Source organism: Narcine bancroftii, chromosome 14 (genome assembly GCF_036971445.1).
Source record: "Narcine bancroftii isolate sNarBan1 chromosome 14, sNarBan1.hap1, whole genome shotgun sequence".
NCBI lineage: Eukaryota > Metazoa > Chordata > Chondrichthyes > Torpediniformes > Narcinidae > Narcine > Narcine bancroftii.
The window spans coordinates 18,354,345-18,372,718 of record NC_091482.1 but is presented as its reverse complement, the minus strand read 5'-3'; the positions used below and the strand labels follow the sequence as shown (position 1 = coordinate 18,372,718).

At 37.7% G+C, this 18,374-nt stretch overlaps 1 protein-coding gene across 1 annotated transcript in view; it reads left to right on the top strand.

The window, feature by feature from the left end:
• Positions 1–125: 125 nt before the first annotated feature.
• LOC138749740 (pre-mRNA-processing-splicing factor 8-like) overlaps positions 126–18,374 on the top strand; it is a 28,689-nt gene continuing 10,440 nt past the window's right edge. The window contains exons 1-22 of the mRNA XM_069911539.1: positions 126–328; positions 684–847; positions 995–1,121; positions 1,244–1,436; positions 2,229–2,416; positions 5,117–5,355; positions 5,900–6,046; positions 7,354–7,564; positions 8,041–8,157; positions 8,486–8,733; positions 9,422–9,601; positions 9,681–9,816; positions 11,255–11,424; positions 11,565–11,694; positions 11,773–11,919; positions 12,355–12,515; positions 13,629–13,820; positions 14,102–14,339; positions 14,546–14,674; positions 14,973–15,086; positions 16,285–16,458; positions 18,047–18,240. Of these exons, the coding sequence (XP_069767640.1) occupies positions 152–328; positions 684–847; positions 995–1,121; positions 1,244–1,436; positions 2,229–2,416; positions 5,117–5,355; positions 5,900–6,046; positions 7,354–7,564; positions 8,041–8,157; positions 8,486–8,733; positions 9,422–9,601; positions 9,681–9,816; positions 11,255–11,424; positions 11,565–11,694; positions 11,773–11,919; positions 12,355–12,515; positions 13,629–13,820; positions 14,102–14,339; positions 14,546–14,674; positions 14,973–15,086; positions 16,285–16,458; positions 18,047–18,240 (3,776 nt within the window). The 5' untranslated portion in view covers positions 126–151. The remainder of the gene's footprint in view (positions 329–683; positions 848–994; positions 1,122–1,243; positions 1,437–2,228; positions 2,417–5,116; positions 5,356–5,899; positions 6,047–7,353; positions 7,565–8,040; positions 8,158–8,485; positions 8,734–9,421; positions 9,602–9,680; positions 9,817–11,254; positions 11,425–11,564; positions 11,695–11,772; positions 11,920–12,354; positions 12,516–13,628; positions 13,821–14,101; positions 14,340–14,545; positions 14,675–14,972; positions 15,087–16,284; positions 16,459–18,046; positions 18,241–18,374) is intronic.

Here is an 18,374-nt window from a genome sequence, read left to right as displayed (position 1 = left end):
ATAATTAATTCTAAGATTGGCTTTGTTTTAAGTGGAACCTACATAATTTAGTGGTGGCTGTAAGTTTTAAATATAATTCTGAGGTTAAAATGCAATAATCAAAAATTGCCTGTGATAACAGGTTCCAGGTCTGCCAACTCCAATTGAGAACATGATCCTGCGGTACGTGAAAGCCAAAGCTGATTGGTGGACAAACACTGCTCATTACAACAGGGAACGTATTCGTCGTGGTGCAACTGTTGATAAAACTGTTTGCAAAAAGAACCTGGGTCGCCTTACGAGGTTGTATTTGAAGGCAGAGCAAGAAAGGCAGCACAATTACCTAAAAGTGAGTTCTACAGCTTGTTGGTTTTGTTTTGAGATCCTTTAAAAATATTAAATTTGCTATATGGTTAGCTAATCTCAGTCATTTTACTAATTAATGTGAAAATTTTCATGTTCAGTAAAGGTGTTTTAAATAATTGAGGAAGTGCTTAAGTAGCCTGAATTATTTTTGTTAATTTATTTTACTAGTAGTGTAAAACTAATCGGCAGCCATAAACTGTACTTTGTGATAATAAAAGTGCCTAATTTTAAGTTTGAATTGATTTTGAATTGTGATAAGGTTTTGTCAACTCTGAAAGCTTTGTCTGCAAATATTAATGAATTGTATAAAAGTATTTAAATCCATTTGTACCAAATAGGATGGCCCCTACATTACTGCTGAGGAAGCTGTTGCCATCTATACTACCACAGTGCATTGGCTGGAGAGCAGACGTTTCTCACCAATTCCTTTTCCGCCACTTTCCTACAAACATGATACAAAGCTTCTAATTCTGGCTCTGGAAAGACTCAAAGAAGCTTACAGGTAAAGATTTATCTCTGTGATTGAAACAGCAAATTTATAAAAGTTTTCCCCATTTATGTGACTTTGGTTTCTTTAGACCTGATTTGAAATTGAAATGTTTTTAAGTGAATGAAGGGTTACCTTTTATGTTTTATCTTTGAATTTCAGTGTGAAATCACGGTTAAATCAGTCACAGAGAGAGGAACTCGGCCTCATTGAACAGGCTTATGATAACCCTCATGAAGCTTTGTCCAGGATTAAACGTCACTTGCTTACACAGAGAGCTTTCAAAGAGGTTTGTGGAAAGTCACATGAAAAATAGTTGATTGCAGTTATCTAACATTTGTTGATTAATTTATGATATAGCACAAGTTCTCATTTTCACACTCAATAACAGATAGGTTTTTACACTGCCAGGTTGGAATTGAATTTATGGATCTGTACAGCCATCTGGTGCCAGTTTACGATGTGGAACCATTGGAGAAGATCACTGATGCTTATCTAGATCAGTACTTGTGGTATGAAGCTGACAAACGTCGGTTATTCCCTCCATGGATTAAGCCGGCTGATACCGAACCACCTCCATCACTTGTATATAAATGGTGCCAAGGTATGTCTGAGAATCTTTTTTTATTTGCCATTTTTTACATTTCATCCATTGAACATTAATTTTATTTTGTATGTACAACAGCATCATGAGTACATTTCAACATTATAAGTGGTAGGTTTTATGCAGACAGGTTTATGGTCCTAATTTAATGCATTGATATTGAATAATTGTTATTAATTTTTAAAATAAACTAATAAAACAAAATGTAATGAATGTAAAATGTTTATTTGCATTTTGAATTTTTACTTGCTTTCCAAACCACAGTTGTTTGTGATATTAAATAGAAAATTATATTGCTTCTTAGGTTTCAGTGATGAAGAGGCACATTGTACCTTCCAGTGACAATGTGTGTCAATTTCATTTGTGACATATTTCTTAACGGCAGTACGTTTCCCCTTATCTGAAGTTCTGAATTCGGAAAATGTCCATTAACCGGACTTTTTTTGCGGGCCCCACCCATGATGTCACAAGTGAAAAAAAATTTATCACCTGACTTGCTCACGTGGGGCTCTGACACTGTTGGTGCCATTTTGATAACAATATGTTGTAAGCAGAGGTCAAGTTGTTTTTTGGTATGATAGTTAAATGGTTAGAACACTGGTCTCATAAACCAGGGTCGTACTGACTGAAACTATCTTGTTTTGTCAACTCCATGCTAAATTACATATTCTATATTTGGGAAACAAAACCAGCATTCTTAACTGCAGCTTAGCACTTGGAAAAGTCGACATAGTTCCCAGTCAAAATGTTGTTCTGAAAATGTATTATGACACACTGGTTATTTTAACATAGGCATCAACAATCTTCAGGATGTGTGGGAGACAGCTGATGGTGAATGCAATGTCATGCTGGAGTCACGATTTGAGAAAATGTATGAGAAAATTGATCTGACTTTGCTGAACAGATTGCTTCGTCTGATTGTGGATCACAACATTGCTGATTACATGACAGCTAAAAACAATGTTGTTATCAATTACAAGGTATGCATAATTCACATTATCCTTTGCGTTGGCAAATGCTAATAATAATCCAAATTGCATGTGAAAAGAGTTTTTGAAACTTTCAGATTGAACAGAAGCCCTCTGTGTCAAATATCTCTTGAAGAAGAATTTAAAAATAGAACTTTGTAAAATGGAATATTTTTAACAAGAATACGTTAAATTAAGCAATGTCTATAAGAACGGCTTGGAAGTAAATGTTGTGGAGGATCGGTGTCGACCCTTAATCCAGATTCTCGATCAGCAGTCTACTTTCCATGAGGAATGAAGGACTCAGACTCTTCTGCCAATTCCTTTATTTCGTACCCAGGCCTGCCGGAGGTGCATCGCCTCCATAGAGGATCAAGGTACTCCCCAAACGTACAAATAAAAGGGTTTGTACACCCTGCTGCAATCTGACTTGACCAACCTCAAAACGGTCTTCTCCCATGGGACAGGCATTACCCTAGCAACATTAAGCTACACACTCCATCCACAGATTGTTATTTTGCGAACCAATCGTGTAAATGGATTCTTCCTTTTTCTCAGGCATTGTCCTTGCAGGTCATGTGTCTAGGAAGCCCCAGGCTTGTGGAAATTTACTAGTTTGGCTGGGTTTGTCCGGCAGCACATGTCATGATCACGTTGCTTAATTTACATCCATCTACACCAGGCAGACCCTTACTTCTACACTGTATGGTTACTAATCATAAGCCATAGATAACTGCAGAGGTGCATGTGGTGCTGAGGAGCTGAAATTCTGCCTTCAGAGTGGATGACAAGGTAGCTCAAGCTATTGCAAGAGCCAAGCTGTCTAAGGCCATCAGAGATGCAAAGCGTACACATGGCCAGTGAATTCATAGTCAATTTCCGGTCAGCAAGGACATGTGACGCATGTGGAAGGGCATTCGAGATATCACCAACCACAAGACTACATCATCTGCCTGTGTTGGTGATGCCTCCCTCCCAGGTGCATTGAAGAACTTCCATGCCTGCTTTGAGGCAAAAAAAATTACTCTCCTCCAAATGATCAGGTGCTGTGTCTTACAGTGGCCGATGTAAGGAGAGTGTTAGACAAGGTCCACCCACGGAAAGCTGCTGGTCCGGATAACATGCCCGGCAGAGTGCTTGGAATGTGCAGCTCAGCTGGCAGAGGTTCTCACCAAAATCTTTAACAGCCCCATGGTTCCAAAATGCTTCAAAGCTGCCACCATCTTTCCCATGCCGAAGAAGTCGACAATGTCCTGCCTCAGTGACATTGTTGCACTCGTGTCTACTGTCATGAAGTACTTTGAGTGTCTCATCATGGAGCTCAACAGGCTCTTGCTGCCCCCTCACTGGACTCCCTGCAGTTCGCGTATAGATCCAACCGCTCTTGGGACAATGCCGTCGCCATCTAGCCCTCACCCCCACTGGAAAATAAGGACACGCATGTTCGAATGCTGTTTATCAACTTCAGTTCAGCATTGAACATAATCATACTTCAGAACCTGAGAGGGAAGTTGAGCTTGCAGGGCCTAAACACCTCCCTCTGCAATTGGATTGTTAACTTCCTGACAGGAAGACCTCAGACAGTCTGGATCGGAAACAGCACTTCTAAGACCATTACACTGAGCATGTCCGTCGTCGTTTCCCCCCCCCCCCCCCCCCCCCCACTGTGGGCTAAGTCCATTGCCGTTCACCCTGGTGACTCGTGATTGTGCAGCTAATGATGCGACCCTATCAGCAAGAACGATGAGTTAGCATACAGAGCTGGACTAATACACTGGTGCAGAGCCAACAACCTGCATCTGAATGGTAATAAAACAAAATAGATGGATGTCGACTTTAGGAGGGCCCAGGGCAAATCGCTTTCTGCTGACCATTGAGGTCATCAAGAGTACCAAGTTTCTTGGTGTGCACTTGGCAGAGAATCTCACCTGGTCCCTCAACGCCAGCTCCATAGCCAAGAAATCCTAGCAGTACCTCTACTGCCTGCAAAGGCTGAGGAAAGTTCATTTCCCACCCTCCATCCTTAATACATTCTACAGAGGATGTATTGAGAACATTTGAGCAATTGCATCACAGCCTGGTTTGGAAACGGTACCACTTCAGGCGGTAAGACCCTGGAAAGGATAGTGGAGTCAGCGGAGAAGATTATTGGGGTCTCTCTTCCTACCATGACGGACATCTACAACACACGCATGGAGAAGGCAAATAACATTGTGAAGGACTTCTCACACCCCTCTTGTAAACTTTTCTCCCATCTGCCGTCTGAAAGGAGGTACCACAGCATTCGGGGCCCACACGTCCAGATTGTGCAACAGTTTTTTTCCCCCCGAGCTATTAGGTTCCTCAATTCCGAGAACATTATTGTAATATTTAACTCCTATTCATGTAAATCTCCTCCATGGTCCTGGAAAAATGATAGTAGTTATGGTATGAATGACAAAGGTAACTTGACTCCTGCCTCTTTGAATATAACTAAAGTACATTCCTAATATGTTCATCCTGATATATCGCAAAGCTTCAATCTGATTAACAGACCTCAGAGAAATTTCAGTAGCATGAAGGCAAGTATGTAAAGGATTTTTTTTCAAGGATCTGGTGACTTACTGATTTTACTTTTCGAATATATTTTGACACAATTTAAGTTAATTGAACCTGCATAGAGTATTATTGCGAATGGGTTTTATTTATTTTTTCTCCTCCCCCACATTTAAGGACATGAATCACACCAATTCCTATGGCATTATTCGGGGGCTCCAGTTTGCCTCTTTCATCGTCCAATACTATGGGCTGGTGCTGGATTTGCTGGTGTTGGGTCTCCATCGGGCCAGTGAAATGGCCGGCCCGCCACAAATGCCAAATGATTTTCTGAGTTATCAAGATGTTGCCACAGAAGTTGCTCATCCAGTCAGGCTTTTCTGTAGATATATTGAGCGTATCCACATTTTCTTCAGGTAAGCAATGTACTTCTCCTTGAGTCTTAATCCGAGTTGGTTTGTCACTTTTAACGGCCTCAAAGTTTAATGCCAAAAAAATCAGATCTAGTTGCACATTTTGTATGAAAAATTGCATCTATTTTAATTTTGACATGCAAGAATTTGTTGATGATTTGTAAATAGTTTGGAGCATAAGTTTAGCCTGAAAATATTGACTGTTATTTTAATATTTCTTGCCTTTATACCAAACCTTTCAAAGTTGCTGCTTTTTCATTCCCACCTATGGTGTTGCTGCAGTTCTCCTTTGGGTGGAGGAGCTTAGAAATTTCTGAACGAGGTCCTGTTTTCATTCAGCACAGCATTAAGTCTCCGGTAGGTCATTTGATAACACATAGCGAAGTGGGATTTTTTTTATTCTTTTGTCCCTAAATGGTTACCGTGCCTAGTTGCATTCCACATTATTCAATAAAATATGGAATTGAGCTTTGGACCTGAATTGCAGAGCAGAGAATTGGTTAAAGGTATGGGGTTTCAATGCAGGTTTTACAATTTGTACTTGTAGATTTACAGCTGATGAAGCCAGAGACCTGATTCAGCGCTACCTGACAGAACATCCTGATCCGAACAATGAGAACATTGTAGGATACAATAACAAAAAGTGTTGGCCAAGAGATGCGCGGATGAGGCTTATGAAGCATGACGTCAATCTGTAAGTATTATGTTTAAAATTATTGCCTGGCATAATCCCTGCCTCGACCTGTGCCATTTACCAGCTCCTCGCGTTTATATTTAGTGTGCAAGCTCCAATGCAGTCCAACATCAGAAATTAAGTTTTCCAATAAAATTCACTGTTACAAGCATTCTGCACTTCTGACCTTCCACCTCTTCCCCCAGCTAAAAGAAAATAATTTAATTTGAATTCAAAGGTTAGGCATCTTTGTCAGGTTCTGAAGGGATAGGTCAGAGAAACATATCCATTATAAAACAGTGGGATAATCTACTTCATAAATTTTGACTTGTTCAAGATGGATGTCATTTTGACAAGACTCTTATTGTTTGTTAATTAAGGGTTTGCAGTCACTGTTTGGCACGTATAGAGGATCTTGAACTCAAATAAAATTGAGAATTTATAAGCTGATGCACCAGAACAATAATTGTGCCTGTTGATTGATAAGTTAAACTAAGATGCAGTCTCCTTGATGATGTGAATATGAAAATTGCACCACTATATATTGAAGAACAAGGCATTCTCTTTTGGTCAGATTACCACCAATAGATTGATTACATATTATCTCAATACAGTAAAAATCCTGGTATCTGGCACCTATGGGGATTGGTAGATGCCGGATAAGTGAATTTTCCAGTTGCTTGAAATTACTTGTTGCATGATTCCCAAGCTAAAGTAAGATGTGCCAATTTTATTTAACCTTTTTTCCTGAAAATTTTTTGTTGGTTGCTTGAATTCCAGATAACAGGGGTTTTACTGTACATGGGATGTTGATGCATACCTGTGGTTGCAACGCTGGCTCTTGTAACAGTGTCTGCTTTTCCTTATTGTGGAATTTTAAGGCCATATGCAAGATGCTGTATAACTGTTTGTTTTATTTTCCTTTTCTCAGAATATACTAGACTTGATCCAAATAAATCTTTAGGGAATGAGATCGGATAGAGAGCAATAGACTTTAAGTCTCTCAATGAAATCTACGACAATTCTGGTGAATCTCTCAAACGATAATTGGAAGATGTATGAAAAATGATTTTGGGGTTATTATGAAGATGTTTTTAAAGAAAACACCTTTCTATTTGGGAACACAAGTGATTTGTTGCAATCTCAGCACTATTTTAACTGGCATAAGCACCACGAGTTTTTGTGACCATCTTTGGAAGGAGTTGAGCTTGCCAGTTTAATTCAAGTTTATATATTCATTGTTTATTTTCAGTTAACCAGTTTTGATCTAGTGTTTGAAGTATTTTTTTCATGTTATTGTCCTTAATTACTGGTCTTGTGATTTTTAGGGGTCGAGCAGTGTTTTGGGATATCAAAAATCGGCTACCAAGGTCTGTTACCACCATTCAGTGGGAGAACAGCTTTGTATCTGTGTACAGCAAAGACAATCCCAATTTGTTGTTCAATATGTCAGGCTTTGAGTGTCGTATCCTTCCCAAATGTCGGACAAGCTACGAAGAATTCACTCACAAAGATGGAGTCTGGAACTTGCAAAATGAGGTACAAAGCACGATGTGTAAAGATAATCATTACAGTTACAGTTGAAGCAATACTGGAAGTATTTTTAACTAATCAATTACCATGACGTTATGAGCTTTGCCTCGAGCATGTTAAAAGATTCCATGTATAACAGATAATGGAAGTTGTTTCTGGCAGCTAAGATAACCAAGCAAGTAACATTTTCCATTCTCAAATGGTTTTTCATTCCCATTAACATTTTTGAAAATTCAGCTCAAAATTTAACAAAACTCACCTTAGGGTTAGAATACCTCCAGTGTTCTTTTAAACATTAATCTCATCATTAAATGTAGAATAATTATTTCATTGTAGTTTCTCGGAGTTTGCGATACACAAATCAGCTGTTGAATTGAAATTCATTTAACTTACTGTGAAATGGATTGGTATGACCTGTGGACCTAACCCCATGCATTTGATGTGCTGTACAAACACAAGTTCTTTCATAATTTGTAACTCAGGTTACCAAAGAACGCACTGCACAATGCTTCCTCCGAGTGGATGATGAATCTATGCAGAGATTTCATAACAGGGTACGACAAATCCTTATGGCTTCTGGTTCCACCACTTTCACCAAGGTAAGGTTCTTTTATGGATGTCAAATATAAATCAGCATTGGTTTCATCAGGCATTTTTAATTTAAAGTAATAATGGAACTGTTGAATAATTTCAAGCAAAGTTTGAATAAGATATATGATAATGTAGGTTCAACAGTAAAGAACATAAAAAGTTCTCAAACATATTTTCTTTTGCTTAATTTGCCCATATTGAGTGCAATACAAAATTAAGTTGTGGTTATGCTCTATTGCAAATTACCAGTGGCAAGAACAATAACATTTTCATTAATAAGGTATCACAACTGTCTTTTTTAAACTTGTTCATTTGGATGCTTCTGTGCTTTCCTAGATTGTGAATAAGTGGAACACTGCATTGATCGGCTTGATGACCTATTTCCGTGAAGCAGTGGTGAACACTCAGGAGCTGCTGGACCTGTTGGTGAAATGTGAGAACAAGATCCAGACACGTATAAAGATTGGTTTGAACTCCAAGATGCCAAGTCGTTTCCCTCCTGTGGTATTCTACACTCCCAAGGAGCTTGGTGGTCTGGGAATGCTTTCAATGGGCCATGTTCTCATTCCGCAATCTGATTTGAGGTAGGTTCATTGTAAATTCTATTTAACAAACCTAAATACGGGCATGTGTCGCTTAACATCCCTTCGGGCAACGTCCAACTGCATATATGACCACGGTGCCATAATCAGTTACCGCAAGCAAGAAAAAGCGATCGCTAGCTACAGGAAATTGTATACTCTTTACTCAGTATACTGCCCCGCTCTCTCCCCACAGCCCCGTGATTCCCACACTGATCCCTACTTAAAAATAAAAAAGTCCTCAGGTACACTACAGTATCCCTTTGCTTTGCTAAGTATATAATATGGTGTTTGCACAATACCCACATCACATAACGCCCAATTTCACAGAATGTATCGTTGGCATACTTGTACTCAAATTAAGTGCATTGTAGAATTTGTGAGTGGAAAAAGATATCCATGTAAACTAATTGTAACACTTCATTCAAAATGAAGTGTTAATATCTTACTAAACTTACTAAATATATGCAAATTTTAAATGCACTCAGACACAGGGAGGATGTACAAACTCCTTACAGACAGCGTGGGATTTGAACCCTGTTCCCAATCCCTGGCACTGTAATGGCATCGTCCTATCTGCTACACTAACTGTGTTTCCCAAATACTTTTACAGAACTTTCATTTTAGGCTATGCAGAAAGTTTTGAATGTTCAAGTTCTGTTTTGCTTGATGCATGTGTTATATTTTGCAGGTGGTCCAAGCAGACAGACGTAGGCATCACTCATTTCCGATCAGGTATGAGTCATGAAGAGGATCAATTAATTCCTAATCTTTATCGCTATATTCAGCCTTGGGAGAGTGAATTTATTGATTCGCAGAGAGTGTGGGCAGAATATGCATTAAAGCGACAGGAGGCCATTGCACAAAATAGGTATGTTCTGAGATTATTTGAAACCATAATTGTGGCACAATTCTCTTTCTGATGCTTGACAAACTTTTCATAATTTCAGACGTTTAACTCTGGAAGATTTAGAAGATTCCTGGGATAGAGGTATCCCACGTATTAACACTTTATTCCAGAAGGACAGACACACTTTGGCATATGATAAGGGTTGGAGAGTGAGAACTGATTTCAAACAATATCAGGTATGTCTCGATGTTTTTGAGGGATATTTTATTCCTCATCCCTTCCGTTCTTGCGTCAGTATCACTTAATCATTCCACTTTAAAGCTGGACAGTTGTTCAGAAAATTTGCAAAATCTACTGGGAAATTATAGGCTTCAGTATTTCACTCTAAAAGCACCTTTGAGTGGGGATCTTGCCATTTGGGCATTCAGGTGAATTTTTTTTTCACACCTTGCTATGTGAAATTTCATTAAATTGAATACTTTGTTTGAGGGACCTGCTGATTATTCGTGTGAACACAGACAAATGATGACTTGATGTCTGATCTGTAAGCAATTCATATTTTAGGGTGACTGGCCATTGCACAATCACTGTACCCACAGGTGGTGGGAAAACAAAGCCAGAATCAATGCTTCTGCTGTCATGTTCTAAAGCTATGTTAGCCATCCCAATAAGGTCAATTTGCTGTTCCATGGTTCTTTTTTCTGGAAATAGCATGAATAACTTTCTTTTGTATAAATTTTATGGTTGGTTATCTTCCCTTTGAGACATCCACATTTGTAAAGTATTAGAAGAATGTACAGTACAACTCCGATTATCCGAGATCGGGTTCTCCAAAATCCTCCGTTTTTAAAAAATTCAGATAAACATGGATATCCAAAACAAATCAGAAATCCTCATTTATCAGAAATTTTTTTTGGAGCCAAACTGACCGGGACCTCTGGCTCCCAGTGGCGGCAACAGCAGACTTAATTCTCCCGCCAGCGGCACCAGCAGACCTCGTGCTCCTGGCCGTGGCAGCAGCGGACCTCGGGGTCCTGGCGGTTCAGCAGTAGACCTCGGGGACCCGGCTGCGGCAGCAGCGGACCTCAAGCTCCCAGCCAGGAGCGAGACCCTCATGCTCCTAGCACAAGCAGGGCATCAGTGGGGAGGTATCTGTGATCAGCTTGGCTAGCATTTGTTTGGTGAAAATTGCACATTATTTTTGAACACCTGTTGCTGTTGCTACTGGGCTGTTTTTAAAAATGACCAGTTCTCTGGAAAAAAAAGTTCATCTGAAATAGGCCCGGACACGACCATTTTGGATAATTGGAGTTGTACTGAACTTTAATTAAGAAATCTTAGAAATACATGCCAAGAGAAAAAGCTTGGAATTACCAGGAACAACATTTCTTAAGTCAAGATTTAATCTATAATTTGATTGACAGTGCTTTAGTATTTTATATCTATTTTTCTTTAAACTTTCATATGCACAGGTAAGTGGAATTATTACTAAACTTATGAAGTGTATCTTGAATGGCTGTTTAGCAGTTAATTTAAAATCCTTAGAGGATTTGTTAATCTAAGAAACTCACTCCTAAATCCAGTTTGTTACTGAGTGTAGAATTTCCAGTATTTTGAGTATTAACAGATACAGATGATATGAAAAAAGAAGAAATTAATATGAATTGTTTCTAGGTGTTGAAGCAGAATCCTTTTTGGTGGACCCATCAAAGACATGATGGCAAGCTATGGAACTTGAACAACTATCGTACAGATATGATCCAAGCACTAGGTGGTGTTGAAGGCATTCTGGAACACACACTCTTCAAGGGAACATATTTTCCCACCTGGGAGGGTTTATTCTGGTATATATTTTTTTTCTTGTTTTAATGTGTATGAGGTGCATCGCGATCATCTAATCAATTTTCATATACAGCTGAGGAAAGAATATTGCCATATACTTAAGCCCAAATGTTTGATTTATTTAAAAAAAATGTATTTAAAGGGAAAAAGCAAGTGGTTTTGAAGAATCCATGAAGTGGAAGAAGCTGACAAATGCCCAGCGATCTGGTTTGAACCAGATTCCCAACAGGAGATTCACTCTTTGGTGGTCACCAACCATCAACAGAGCTAATGTAAGTATATGTGATTTTTAAAAAAGTTATTTTTGCAATCTGTTTTCTGAAATTAACAAAATATTTTTCCATCTTCAGGTTTATGTAGGTTTCCAGGTGCAGTTAGATTTGACGGGAATTTTCATGCATGGCAAAATACCCACCCTCAAGATTTCCTTAATCCAGATCTTCAGAGCCCATTTATGGCAGAAGATTCACGAGAGCATTGTTATGGATCTCTGTCAGGTCAGTGTTCGGATGCATCTTAAGTTGATTTGAATTCCGATTTGGGGGAATCATGAATGAAGGAAAGATGCCAACATGGAAATGGAAGGAAGGTTTAGAATTAACCAAGATCGCAGGGATAAAGTCAAGTCGTACCAATTAGAAAATTAGAGAGGGTTGAACTTCCGCTGAAATTTTGTGGCCACCACCTTTGAATTTGTGTTAGTGATGCATCTGGCTTTGATTTCAAATTTGTCAGCGTGCATACATGATATCACATAACCTTGAGATTCTTTTTCCTGGGAGAAAATTTGTGGGTTTTAATTCACTTGATTGTGGAAGTAAGTGAATAGAAATGTTTAATTTGGCAAATATTGAGTAGTATTCAAGATTATCATGCACTTGCTGGAGAATTGCTTAATCATTAACTCTGTGCTGTGAATTCATTCTTCATAGGTTTTTGATCAAGAGTTGGATGCTTTGGAGATTGAGACTGTGCAGAAAGAGACCATTCACCCCAGAAAGTCTTACAAAATGAACTCCTCCTGTGCTGATATTCTGCTGTTTGCTTCATACAAGTGGAATGTTTCCAGACCATCACTCCTTGCTGATTCAAAGTGAGTGAGTTCCTTGCACCATTTACTCTCTAAAGCCTGTTTTGCCATTAATTTTGTGACTGCTTTGTGAGCTTTCTCCATTTACCTCTTTATCTCAGAATATTATTAATCTCTGATTTAAAATCAACAATTGACCCAGATTCTTTTGCCATCCTTTTTTCAAATTTGGAAATTCATTCCTGAAAGTTCTCATATTGTATATCAAGGCTGTTTATTGTTCTATTTAAGTAGTGCACAGATAAACCAAAATTTTTACTGCTGCAGCCACACAGGTATGGAAAGTACACCAACAAAAATAGTGTGAATTAAATTGCCATAATACAACATGGGTCAAAAAAGATGAAAAACACAAAGCATAGATAAATATTCACATCTGCAGTTAATCCAATAAAAATGCAATGTTTCTTTTCTTTCTTTCTTTTTCAATCTTTTTATTATTATTATAATTTATAAACACATACAGTTCAAAGAGATATAAAAAAAATACATAGTAAGTAATGAATTAATACAGAGATATTAAACAATAATATTACAGAATAAAAATACACATTAAAAAACTATTGCAATGTTTCAATAGGGCAGACCAATTCTTTTGATGGTCCCAGAGTAGGCCATGAAATATTATGCAGATATTTTAATTATGTATAAACTGCTGAATAATGAAAGCATCTGGATATAATTTTCCCTTTTCATCGTTTGAGATCTCTTTCTTAAATTGCCCCTGAGTCTTCCACATTTTGGGAACTTGATCCTTCCTTTTTAATCTCTTGTAAATTTAACTTTGGAGTTCAAGTGAATATTTGCTAGAACCCGGCAAGGCCAATATATCCCTCCTAAGTTGCAGTACAAATCCAGAACTGCTTAACTGCTACCACATTGTATTCCAGACTTTTGTTTCTTTCTTGGTTTTTATTTCTTTGTATTGTCCTTAATTTTTTTTATAACCTGTCATTGGTACTTCAATAACCTTAAAGAAAAATTACTTGTCTGTCAATTATGGGATGATTGCTTATTTTGTTGTAACTCTTGAGGCTACCAAGAAGAACCTGGTTTTTTTTCTTCGTTTCCACTGTTTTGCATTATGTTGTATTTAATGAAATGTATTTCTTTTAGAGATGTGATGGACAGTACTACTACTCAAAAGTACTGGATAGATATTCAGTTGCGATGGGGTGACTATGACTCCCATGACATCGAGAGATATGCCAGGGCCAAGTTCTTGGACTATACAACCGATAACATGAGTATCTACCCATCCCCGACTGGCGTGCTGATTGCCATTGATCTGGCCTATAACTTGCATAGGTATGTGCGCATGCTGGTGTGCAACAAAATTTCTATTGAAGGGTAAATATAATACGTACCTATTCATAACTTGTTCAAAGTACTAATCTTTACTACTTTAAAAAAAACAATGCAACTCGTGCAACAAATGCAAATTGTAAGTTGGAGTTTTTAAACTGTATTTAAACTCATAATATCAGGTGATGAATATATTAAATTATGTTAAAAAAATGTCTTCATTAGAAATTTTTTCTTCAGAAACTCCTTCAGCAAAAAAAATTCATACAATTTCCATCTTGCAGTGCTTATGGTAACTGGTTTCCAGGGGCCAAACCTTTGATCCAACAAGCAATGGCAAAGATAATGAAGGCTAATCCTGCTTTGTATGTGTTGAGAGAACGTATTCGGAAGGGTCTGCAGCTGTACTCCTCAGAACCAACTGAACCTTACCTTTCCTCACAGAATTATGGTGAACTCTTCTCCAACCAAATCATTTGGTTTGTGGATGATACTAATGTCTACAGGGTCACCATTCATAAGGTAAGAAATAGAGAACTTCAACAAATCATGAATTAAGAAAAGCAACCAGTAACCATTTTCAACTAAGACCTCATTCAAATTAAACCATGAAATTTAGAAGCAAGCGTTTCTATTAATTGGTCTGCCTTTTTTTCTCATTTTGAACATGTGTTTCTATGTTTTATTAGTTTCATCGTGTAATTGATCATTATTATCTTCTTTTGCAGACTTTTGAAGGTAACTTGACAACAAAGCCCATCAATGGAGCCATTTTCATTTTCAACCCCAGGACAGGACAACTGTTCCTTAAAATCATTCACACCTCTGTCTGGGCTGGGCAGAAGCGTTTGGGCCAGGTAGTATTTTGGTCATACTTCAAATTCTTCCACTTTAAAGATCACAACTTTGTATTTTGGGTCATTTTAAGTTAAATCAGAGTACAGTTACAGTCAAAGTTCATTCTTATTTGATTTGGGAAGAATATAACTGAATAAAAGCATTTCTGTCATGGAATTTTATAAAATGCGACATTAAACCAAAACAATTATTCAAATAGAAATATTTTGCATGCTAATATGTAAATCTTTTTGCTTTAAATGTCCCCATTTAGTTATTTTAAGTGTTTACTTAATCTTATTTTTTTAAAAACTTCAGTTAGCAAAATGGAAGACAGCTGAAGAAGTGGCTGCCTTGATCCGATCACTTCCAGTTGAAGAACAACCAAAACAGATTATTGTCACAAGGAAAGGCATGTTAGATCCACTGGAAGTAAGTATCTTAGAAGATAACTTAGCTTAACATTGAAAAGGGATAAGAAATGTTACATTAAAAAGTTTGAGATAATAGAGTACAGGTACTCCCCGACTTACAACCTGCTCAACTTAATTTAAAAAAAAATAAGAAAAATATATAAAATTTACACAGTTTCTGTTGTACTTGACAAACTATAACAGGGATACAGAGCATGTAAGACCAGAATGTACGTACCTACCTTGTTATTCGTAGTCCATAGGCTGGGCACAGCCATCTTGATTCCTGTGTGCATGTCATCAGTCTTCGGTTGGTGTGTGTGCGCTGTGTTCACATATTGGAGTTTGGTTGGTGCTTGCATGGTGGGTTCGCATATTGGAGTTTGGTTGGCGCATACACGAGAGTTAAGGGTGCAAATTTAATTTCATTATGACACTTAACTCTCCTACGTGCGCCAAATGAACTCTCAATAGCGAACCCACCGCACGCGAGGTAACCAAACTCCCAATACGCGAACCCACTGCACAGGTGATAACCAAACTCCAATATGCAAACCCACCACGCATATGCCAACTGAGGACTAATGCGTATGCCCAGGAATTAACATGGCTGCACCCAACCTATGGACCCCAGGATGCCAAATAACAAGGTAAGTATGCACATTTTGGCTCTTATGTGCCCTGTATCCCTGTTATAATTTGTCAAATACATCAAAAATATACAAAAGACTTGATTAAAAAGTTTGGTTTAAGACTTCAGCACTTCACGTGCACAGGCAAAATTCTGAGATACGATCGATCCTTCGGTCCCAATTACAGTCATGAGTCGAGGACTACATGTATTGCATTTAAAGCATCTGGCCTTATAAAAAGACCGCCATGCTGAATTCAAAGTCTGAACAATGTATTTACACCTTAGTTTTTGTACAGTGGTGTATCTGAGTTACGTTCCTTCTCAGAATCCGTAATCCCATTGAATAATGATTTTAGAAAAGATTGTGAAAACTATTACCCCAAGGTCTTGGCACCCTGCATCTTTGTAGTGCAATGAAAAATGTTTATTATTATAAGGTGGTTTAAAGAGATGCTTATGGGGAATTAAACAATTAAAAAATCGGAATCAAAATTTATTGTCCTTAACAAGTCATGTAATTTGTTGCGGTAATATTTGAACTCTTGGCAATTTGTATTTTATGAGGATGTTTTTGTTTGTTTAGGTCCATTTGCTTGATTTTCCCAACATTGTGATCAAAGGGTCTGAACTGCAGTTGCCTTTTCAAGCTTGTCTGAAAGTGGAGAAGTTTGGTGATCTAATTCTGAAGGCCACTGAACCACAGATGGTGCTGTTTAACCTGTACGATGATTGGCTGAAAACCATTTCATCCTATACTGTAAGTAATGATTTAGTTAATTTATGGAAAGAGTATCCAGTGTCCAGGTTGCCTCATTGAATCAGAGAATTTGGCTCATTTATGTCACACTTTTCTTTTAACACCTTTTTCATAATCAATAGTACTTGTGCTTGACAAATTTTCCAAATCTAGAACTGCCTTTCAATAGACATTTATAGTGAACACAATTATCTGACTGCCACATGAATCATTTCCTATTCGATTCAACTTTTGAATTCAAAAAGCAATGTTTGGGCTGCAGTGAAGTTTGTTCATTTTTGAAAAGATTATGGGCTATTATGTGAGGCACATTTTTTCTGTATGTCCATCTTTCAGCTTGATCTTAGAAATGGAGAATGGATTCTCGGGTTTTTTAAACTGTATAATAGTGCTAAGATGCGTAAAGAGCTGAATGAATAATGTCTTTTTCGTGGCTCTATATCAATGTTTTACAGCTACTTGAAACTTTATTTGTCTGGTTGACACACATGACATTATCGTAATGTGTTTTATGTGTAAAGAAATAAATTGAATAGCAATAGACATCCAGGAAATAGCAAGTATCATATTTTCATATTGATGGCTCCATGATGGAGCCATAAATTTCACCATCTTTGTCCAGATTTCAAGCTTCCAGTTATAACATTCTTCAGGAATGTCTCTACCTTTTCCCAGGTCTTAGGATACTTTAGTTTTCATTACCTTAAGCTGAACTCTTTGTGTTCTCTCCTTAATGATGTTTTTTTTATAAGCCATAAAGAACACTTTTGTGCATTTTCCCTGAGTCCTAGTACATCTCATCATCATTGCTTCATCAGTTCTTAAACCTGCATTCACATTATTGTTTGTTATGGTCTTAATCTATTTTTCTATCATATCTAGTGTAATACAATCAATTCTTCCCTATACCACCAAGTCAGTGGAACCCATTTTCTCCTTCCCCTCTCCTGTGCTTCACTAAGAGTCTCTACTTGTTATTTTTTGTTCACTTTAGCTCTTCCATTGATGTTCTTTTCGCCTCCCATATTTTCAAGCTCTGTCTTTGGCAACTTCGTAATCCCGTTCCACTTCAGTTCAGAATTTGCTGCTTTTTTAAATTCTTGCCAAAGCATTATCAAATTTTCGTTGAGGGGGCTGTAGACCCCTCAATGTTAAATATTTAACATTTGTGTCTCATGTGTTGAAATGTGGGTTTTCTGAGGCAACTGCAGTTGTGGAATTTAAAATGAGTGATACATTTGGTGAGGCGGGCAAACCCTTTTCCATTCTCAAATCAAAATCAAACTGCTAGGTGAATGAAGAATCTTTGTCAAGGGCAAGGATGTTAAAGGCATCTGGAAAATTTTCACTATGCACTATTTACTGTTTAGAGTATTGGCTGTCTTGGATTGTTTCTGTGAAATCATTGATTAATTTTATTGGACGGATATGCAAATAATTAGTTAGCACATCCCGTTAGAAAGCTCGATGAATCCACATGCACTATTACAAATTAATTGGCTATTTGGATAGATTTTCAACAATATTTCATGATGCATGAGTATTTCAATATGCTCAGACGCATTTTTAAAATTCCTTTCTATTATAGGCATTCTCTCGGCTTATTTTGATTCTTCGAGCACTGCACGTGAACAATGATCGTGCAAAGGTCATTTTGAAGCCGGACAAAACTACAATCACAGAGCCTCATCACATCTGGCCAACGCTGACTGATGAAGAATGGATTAAAGTGGAAGTACAGTTGAAAGATCTCATTCTCGCTGATTATGGCAAGAAAAACAAGTGAGTGATTTTGTAAAAAACTGCTAATGAGAAATCTTCCTGATGTTTTAGAGCACACATTGCACGAAATCAATTCATTGTTACTTGTGGATATATTTGTCTACTTTCTGTATACACTTTGAGGTAGGTGGAAT